We start from the raw sequence: 9,014 nt of genomic DNA, 5'->3' as shown, positions 1-9,014 counted from the left end.
CTTTACACTGTTACAATATAATACAAGTTGGTTTTTGCATTGGCTTGGACAGAAGAAAAAAAAGTCAGGCCACTCTGAGATGGCAAAAAAAGGTAAGAAATGTCATAAAAGCAGTCCCTTTCACTCAAAAGAAAAATATCTACTATAATATCTAGAGAGTGGGCATTACCAAAACAATTCAACACATTGAAGTAAATGAAATGTATGTGTCCATGTTTATGTGTTTACTCTTCATTTGATATTTTATGTACACTGGCCACATACTGGAACTGGAAACATACTTTCAAGGAAATATGCACTCAAATCAAAGTAATCACACAATATGTCACCATTAAACCATGAATATAAATATACATACACATTTACAAAAGCTGGGCTTTTCAAAAGTGCTGCAGACGGTGTAGAAAACAGGCTGGGACCACAGAGGATCACACTGCAATCCAGGACTTCACTCTGCAAAGGTATGTGTACACAGTTGCTGGAGGTATTTGGTTCGTTTCTTTGTCCCAAGACCAGAACCCATTAGAAACGGGCCTCTAATTAGAGGGGACCATGTCCTTTATAATGGGTTCTCTGTTTAAGTAGGTGGCCCAGTAGACAAGGTTAAAACTGCCAAAGAGAACCGGAAACATGATCCTTGACATCCTGTCAATTTTGCTCACGCTGTTAAATGTCTTCTTGCTGTCTGAGGCTTTGCCGTCTGCTTTGGGCTTGTTGGGATCCAAAGCTCCACCTTTGGCAATAGTTGGAAGTGTGCTGGAGTCCTTGGTGATGTTAGGTGCGTAGTTGGCTACTGCTACAGCGTAGGCATTATTCTTCTTGGCGACAGATGCCCTCTCTTTTTTCTGTTGAAAGGACAGGATCACAAGGATTAGATGCAAAAGCTAGGTAACCATGAAACCCGTCACCATCTATCCATGAATTGAAAATACATGTAAATGGAGGAGTGAAATGGCAATAGATAGCTCAGCACAAGGGCCAAATGTGTCACCAGTTTGACAAGGTTGCATTGTAACGTTCACTGTTTTGTGTATTATCTCAGCCTTCTTTTACTTCCAAGGATGTTTAAAACTTACAGCATTGGTGGACTGAGGCTTATCCACCTACAGTGAGGAGGAGGAGGTTACACAGGATGTAATGTGTGTAAGAGCATTTCAAATGACACTCTACTGGTTCATTTAGCTTAAATATAGTACTTCTCTTTGAGTAGAGAAACACTGCAAGATGGCCACAGATGCAGCCGTTCATCATAAATAATGGTCACACAGGCCTTTTATGGAGTTATGTGATTCAGAAAAATAGAATAGATAACTCACATTATGGCCATGCATGGATTACTGAACGGGCCTAAGGGGCCCAAATTGTGTCAGGGGGCCCTCTGGCCTGCACTTGCAAAATGTCGATCGAGGGGAGACACATACCGATCATGAAAACATGTAAAATAAATGTCTACAAAGAGACTAAAACAACTAGAAAAATAGGCAAAATAGCTGCAAAGAGACAAAAAGAGACTCACAACTACTATGACAAGGGGCAAAACAACCACAAAGAGACACAAAATGACTACAAAGAGACTCAAAATTACCACAGAGAGACACAAGAGAACTACAAGGAGACACAAAAAGACTACAAAAAGGGGAAACACAACCACACACAAAAAAGAACTACTAATAGACCAAAACATTTACAAAGAGACACATAGCGCTTATGTAAAGACACAAAACGCCTACAGAGAGACACAAGACGACCACTGTCCATGATTATGGCAATAATATTGCAACTTCAACTGAATGATCAATCATTTTTTTCACCAAATTTGAATTACTTATTCTTAGATTATTATTATTTTTTTTAACTATTAATAAATCCTCCTGCATCTGCTGGAAGTGTTTATAGCTTATTTTTACTATCTGCTTGGTTTCTACATTTTGCATACAGTACGTCTGTCCTGTCTATTTTAAGCCATATGAAGTCATTGCCTTTATATTCTTCATTGATATCTTAACCAGAGTTTGTCATTTGATCTCTGCAGGGTAAATCCAGACAGCTAGCTAGACTATCTGTCCAATCTGAGTTTTCTGTTGCACGACTAAAACTACTTTTGAACGTACACATGTTCCACCAAAACAAGTTCCTTCCAGAGGCTATTCTGCAGCTTAGCACCGCCCAAGACGATTGTGATTTCTTTAAAAAAAGAAATGCCAATAAACCAGAGCACGTTTTTCTCCCATCCCGGAATGCTGTGTGGACTCGCCAGACCCTCCTCCGCGGTGCTGTGGAGGAAAGTCTGGCAATGCGAGACAACAACTGAGCTAACTAGCTCTCACTTTGGCTCCCCTTGTGGGGGGTTAACGCAGCCATTATCACTGCTTCTCTCTGCCTCCAACAAACGGTTTTGAAGCTCCAATCTGCAATCTGCAAGCCTTCTTCAACATACAGTCACGATGCTAATGAATTCTCTTTGAAAATGGAGCATGTCAAAAAGACAAGCTTTTCCCCCCTCATTACCTTGTCAGTCACAACACTCTTTCCATCCCAAGCCCAGCCGCGCTTTGTGAAGTAATTGACGGTGGCAAACTCAATCAGAGCGGAGAAGACGAAGGCGTAGCAGACGGCGATGAACCAGTCCATGGCAGTGGCGTAGGCAACCTTGGGAAGGGAGTTCCTCGCACTTATACTCAGTGTTGTCATAGTGAGAACAGTGGTTACACCTGGAAATACACACACAAAAATCACATTTCTTTTCCTGTTCTCGTATCGTTTATTAGGAAATCGTTTTTTATATAACACACACATATACTGTACATATATACGATTCTGACGGTATAATAACCTTCAGCAAAAATATCACGGTTTCATGGTATTGCAATTACAGCTTTAAACATTTTTTTTAAAGGTGCTCTAAGTGATGTTGGGTGACGGAACTTCTTGTTGACGCTCAAAGTATTTTCAAACAAGCGAGGATGAGGAGGAGGGAGGGGCGAGCCTCCCTCCTCCTCATCCCGTCCCCTCTCCCTCCGTTCCGCGCACCCCAAATCCTTCTTGTCGGTTATTGGCTGGAACGCTGGAACTCTGTTTGTTATGTTTGGTGGTGCAGGTTGGCACAGTTTGTTTTTGTTGACGTTTGTGGAGCCTGGGCTGTCTACAGAGACTGTGTTTTTTTTACAGTGTGTTCATAGTGAGATGTTTGCTGTATGTGACAAAAAATGTTGTAGCCTAAAAAACGTGTGACATCGCTTAGAGCACCTTTAAATGTCTGGTTAATTGAACACAATGTATTTTATTTTGAAACACACTGCACACTGGCAGGGAGACGGAATACCAAACTGAACTTTCTGTCCTTGACTTCTCATAAAAGAAAACGTAGAAAAATGGATAATGTCCAGGCAGAAAATAACCAGGAGCTTGTCCGTTAAGTTTACGGACATTTCTGTTAATCCAAAACGGAAAATTTTCTTAATTAAGGGTATATCCTCTGTACCTTTAATGGACATTTCTGATAAATTTTTTTTTTTTAAATACTGAAAAACACCTGTAGAAAATCATTACAGAAAATTCCTTCACATTAACACAGTATATTAGCCTGTATTTCTCCTGACTTTTCTAACAGTGTACTGTCCTTGTCTCCTTACAGTATAAGGTCACTACTCGCCTACTCTACCCTAAAAATCGCTGACCTTCAGTAATGCTTTAACTGCTCAGCAGGTTCGCAATCTTTGGCCAAAGGACATAGTTTATTCTTGTCTTCTGTAACTGTCTTTCTTCGAGCTTCTGTAACAGTCTCCTTCTTAAGTCACTGTTATTAGTTCCACTTGGCTTACAGTCCAACAGTAGCTCGTCCAGCTGGATTGAAAAAAACACTGCTGCCTCTAAGAAATGTCCCCTCTTTCCTCTTTTTCCAATCAGGAGAGACCTTATGTTAATTGGACAATTATTTATTGACATGTGCACAATTAAAAATGTTAAATGAAAAAAAGTCGTTGAAAGATTAGACCCCCATCGTGACATCATCGAATTACCACTGTGACGCTAGAGCCCGACCGATATATCCGTCGATATTAGGCATTTTCCAAACTATCGGTATCAGCATTTTTTTTTTTTAAATATTCATTCATCAGAATCATTTATAATAACAAATGACAAATGATTCTGATAATTGAATATTAAAAAAATAAAATAAAAACGGACGAAACGCCCTTCAACCAAGTTCTGAGTGTTGGCGTTGTATAGTTTGTCCACCAGAGGGCGCTCTACAACCTCCCTGTTGGCAACACTCTTTGATTATTTTGTTGTTATTGTCTTTTTGTTCAAAGGACTTTAAGTTTCATAGCTTAAGTTTGTATTTTTATATATTTTATTTATCAGAACTTTAATATATTTTGATGTTCCTCTGTTCTGTTGAGACAATAAAACAAACTATTATTTTTAAACTGCATTATCATATTATTTTAGTGAGGACTCATACATAACTATGAATAACTAATGTTAAGGAAATCTGTTTTTTCTGCATTTCTGGATTTAAAAAAAATATATATAACGGCCGATATATCGGAATATTGGATTTTTAAATCATCAAATATTTGAATCGGTATTGGCCTTAAAAATCTTTTATCGGTCGGGCTCTATGTGAAGCCATCATATTTTAAAGGGGGTCGAGAAGCCGTGAGTAATGTAGACACCGGTGGTGGTGATGGTGATGAATGAAGAGGATGCTGAGAGATTGTAGCTAAATCTGGTTGGTTTAACTAAAAGAGTAAACGCCCCTCATGGGAGGAGAGAGGCAACAAGCAAATGTGTTTTAGAGGGATGCTAGTCCTTTCCTCTGAAGCGTCACATGAATTCGTCGGCTGTTTGCGCAGAGTTAGCAACTCCTTCGCATAGCTCCTCGATGATCCCTTCTCGATGCTTGCTCCTCGCTCCTTGGGGGCGGTCTTCACCGAGAAGGGGCAGAACAACTTCCGGTTCAACCGAGGACCGAGGAGTCGAGGAGCTATCAAATAAGGGTTGCAGCCCAGGTTGAACGACATGTTCCTGGGCTTTGAGATATGTTTTCTCTATTTGGTGGGTGTGTCTCTCGTTTAGTGGCTGTGTCACAGGTGATACCCAATCAGTAGCGTTGTATATGTAAACTCCTGGTAATAAAAAGCCAGAGCACAGTTTTTAAACGGTTTGCTACGTTTTGTCGGGGCTGAACGTGGCCCTGTTTTCTCCTGCTCCCACCATTTGTCAGCAACTTTCAGTGACTCACTGTATTCAATCCCCCATACTTACAAAAGTGATTTTGACATAACTAGAGTGAAATCCCTATGCCATCATGTGTTTGAGTAATCTGACTTACATTGATGGTAGGTTCATTAAGATACCAGACTGATCTCATGAAGTGGTGTATGTATGACATGCCAATTCGTATGCCATTACTGGCGTGTTACCAAGATGGATAGTTGCTTTTTAGCGTGTTTATGAACGCCGTTTGGCCTCCATTGACTTACGTTACCTTGCGTTTGAGTGTGAATTGACGCCGTAGCAAGTAGTATGAAAGGGCGAAAATCCGCATAGGGAGGTGGGTCAGGGCGGAGGATGGGTCAAACACAGGACTTTCACCCAGGAGACCGGGGATCGTGTCCCGCGTGTCACATTTCCGTTGCTTTCTTCTTTTCCTAAAGCCAACCCCGTTCTTCTTTTCATAAAGCCAACCCCGTTCTTCTTTTCCTAAACCCAACCGGAGCTCCAAATGCAACATCCCGTTCTGGCGTAGCCATACACGGTGTAAACATACACGCGGATAGCTCCAAATGCAACGTCCCGTTCTTCTGCGTAGACATACACGCAGATAGCTCATAATGTGTACAGATAACACGCGCCACTTGGCTTTAGAAAGTGGCGTGTATGTTTACGCGAAGTCATGATATCACGTTGAAGATGCGGGTTAATTGCCCATTTGAAAAGTATCTTTGTATGAAAGGATAAAAAAGGCAGACACTTACCAAACACAGTCCTAGCTGGCACTGATTCTCTATTCAACCAAAAAGACACTTGGGAAAGAATGACTGTCATGATGCACGGGAGGTACGTCTGGATGACAAAGTAGCCAATCTTCCTCTTCAGATGGAAATGAGCTGTCATCACCGTGTATTCACCTGTAGACAATAATCAGGGTCACTTTAAAGCACCATCACTGCAGCTAATTCTACTACTGTTTACAATTTCATATTTGAGCCTTTTTAATTACTCAATGCACTCATACAGCAATCTCAGGTCAGTTAATTGAAATGTATTTTGCACGCTTGCAATCGACACCTGTGCATAACGGCTGATCTGGAGGCAGATGGCGTATATGGAGGCAGCTTTTGTCACCAACCGAGCTCCCACCAATAAAGGGGGAGAAGTTAAGAAAACTGGCAACCAAGATTACAGGTTTGCCTGACATTATAGCATGTAGCTACATATAGCAGTGTATGCAAAACATACTGTAAACACTGCAGTAACGTCTGTTGAATGGTGTTGAAGCCCAAGTGTTGACGCCTGCACAGTATGCGTGTTGAAATTGGCACGTGTATCGGGTGCGATCTAGCATCTACCCTCATCCCAGCGCTGCCCATGAGTATACTTTTTAAACCGAGTTTTTCAATTTCCAGGGTAGAGGCACTTCAGCAAAAACTCTGGGGTTTAGTTACTCTTTAAAAGTGTATGCCTAGGGTTTCATTTGATTAAAAAAAAGGAAAATGATTACGAAAATACTACTAAATTATATATATATTATATTAAATTGCAGCGGTGTCTCTTCAAAAGACTTGTATCTCTTATCTCTTAAGGCCTTTTTATGCTTCTGCGTAGAATCGATCCTACGCCGTAGCCTGACGTGCACCTGTCGAAAAATGTAACTTCACGTCGCTCGGCCGTGGCTTGGTAGCGTTGCATTTCCCCCGACTCATTTCCTGGTTCTCCTTCTCCATGAACAACATGAAATCAAGGAGAGGGTTAACTTTTCCTGCTCCAGATTTCCCACCGTGGTCAGAAAGAACAGGGGAGACACTTTGTTTCTCTCACTAGGACTCTAGAGTCGCTACTCGCTCACTCACTCTCTCACTTCTCCCTCGCTCTAACACACTCCTCCCCCCCCCACACACACACACACACACACACACACACACGCCGGCTCGACGCACACACCAGCGCACAAGTATAAACATCAGGGCGTGGAGCCTGCGCAGAACCATAAAACGGCCTTTAGTGATACATCCCCATGAAGTCTCCTTTGCAGAGCCTGTTGTCTCTGTGTGACAGTCAGTGTCAACTCTCCTGTTCATTTTCTGCATTTTATTTTATTTGCCTTTGTTAAGGCCAATTACCAAATTGGCCAGTTACCTGTACTGCTAACTATACTACTAAATTACAAAGAATGTGCAGACAATACTTTTGCTTGAACATGAAAAAAGCTACACACACATATTTACTGCTCCACTGCCGTCACAAATGATATTTTATTACAAGAGGAGTAAAAATGCTATGCTATTAAAAGACGACTCTACTCTGTATAACCCAAACGTGGCAAAACGTGAATACTGAAATTTTATACTGAAATACTTTCTGTTTCATGATTCAGATCATTTAACAATTATCAATCACATCACATAAGGAAGTAAAGGCATTTCTCTCCTCAAATTAGAAAAAAGAAGCTGGCTGTGAGTGAAGTCCATGATAGTCAAGTACATGAGTAAAGTGTTGGAAACTCCCACTGCACAGGAAGTGGTGCTGTACGCGTCAAAACTACCAGAGATGACTTTTCTCTACCAGTCAGATGCAAGTGCAACCCTACACCTCCCTTGGTGCTTCACAACTGTGTAATATAAATCAGTAAAACATTATATTTGTATGCGGAGCTTGTATAGAAAGCAGCTTTAAGATGCCAACACAGTCTTAGAAGTAGATCAGACAGCATACTTCAGCTGATAGCTGTAGCTTACGTATATGATCAAATAATCCATCGATACATAGGAAAGTATGCAGTATGATTTCCTAGCCACCGAGCAAAGCCTAATAGCTGACAAGGCCGTGAAACAGTGCCAATGCTGCAGTAGCAGACAGGCCTTCAAATGGAAAATATCTCAAAGAGAGGCCAAGATTAGACATGAGAAGAAAAAGATGTGTTACCCATGGCAACAGAACAGAGAAACATAGCTCATTTGCTGTGATTCTGAAATGAAGGCCTTGATACACACTGCCACTTGGCAAGAGGAAACTCCTTTTCAGCAGTGGCAAGGGGGGAGGGGGTGTCAATTCCAAGGACTAATCCCAAAAAGATTTTTTTATTCCCCTTTTTTTGTAGCTCTGTAGTTGTATTGCATGTGTTCCTAGCAGTTATGTGAGGACTAATTCTCTCTTTCAACACCATGGGCGTAAATCTGATCTAACAGTAGGGGGGGGACAATAAACATAAAATTTCGGAAGAGCAATTTTTGAAGGGGACACAAATAATACAGCCAATTATACTCGTAGAGGACATGTGTACACAGAGGAAAGCCTTAATACTATCATTAGTGTAGCATGGAGACTGTACCATTATCCTTCTTTTCAGCGTTTCTCTTGATACAATGAAATAGCTGACTAAATTGACCAAAATATTCTTCTTTAAAACCATGTATTTATTTTTAAGTTGTTTACAATCAAGAAACAAAAATACCTTAAAACATAATGACTTATTTTGAAAAAGTGTCCCCATATAAAAGAAATACAATGCTTTTGGACACTTGTTAATTAGCTGATCATAATGTAAATTAGTGAGCCACTGGTAAAGATCATCTGCTCACCCTGACAGACACACACCTCCAAAAATATGAACTGAGCTCAACACACTTACCTGAGACTCTACACCTGTCTGTCCCTGGTCTCCCTGAGACTCTACGCCTGTCTGTCCCTGGTCTACCTGAGACTCTACACCTGACTGTCCCTGGTCTACCTGAGACTCTACGCCTGTCTGTCCCTGGTCTACCCTGAGACTCTACGCCTGTCTGTCC

At 41.1% G+C, this 9,014-nt stretch overlaps 1 protein-coding gene across 1 annotated transcript in view; it reads right to left on the bottom strand.

The window, feature by feature from the left end:
* Nucleotides 1–536: 536 nt before the first annotated feature.
* The window catches only part of gabra2b (gamma-aminobutyric acid type A receptor subunit alpha2b), a 44,179-nt gene continuing 35,701 nt past the window's right edge, over nt 537–9,014 (bottom strand). The window contains exons 7-9 of the mRNA XM_078261525.1: nt 5,985–6,137; nt 2,509–2,711; nt 537–845 (exon numbers count right to left, since the gene is read on the bottom strand). Coding sequence (XP_078117651.1) covers nt 537–845; nt 2,509–2,711; nt 5,985–6,137 — 665 coding nt within the window. The remainder of the gene's footprint in view (nt 846–2,508; nt 2,712–5,984; nt 6,138–9,014) is intronic.

Source organism: Sander vitreus, chromosome 10 (genome assembly GCF_031162955.1).
Source record: "Sander vitreus isolate 19-12246 chromosome 10, sanVit1, whole genome shotgun sequence".
Taxonomy (NCBI): Eukaryota; Metazoa; Chordata; class Actinopteri; order Perciformes; family Percidae; genus Sander; species Sander vitreus.
The sequence above is the reverse complement of the archived record's forward strand: the minus strand, read 5'-3'. Positions and strand labels throughout refer to the sequence as shown.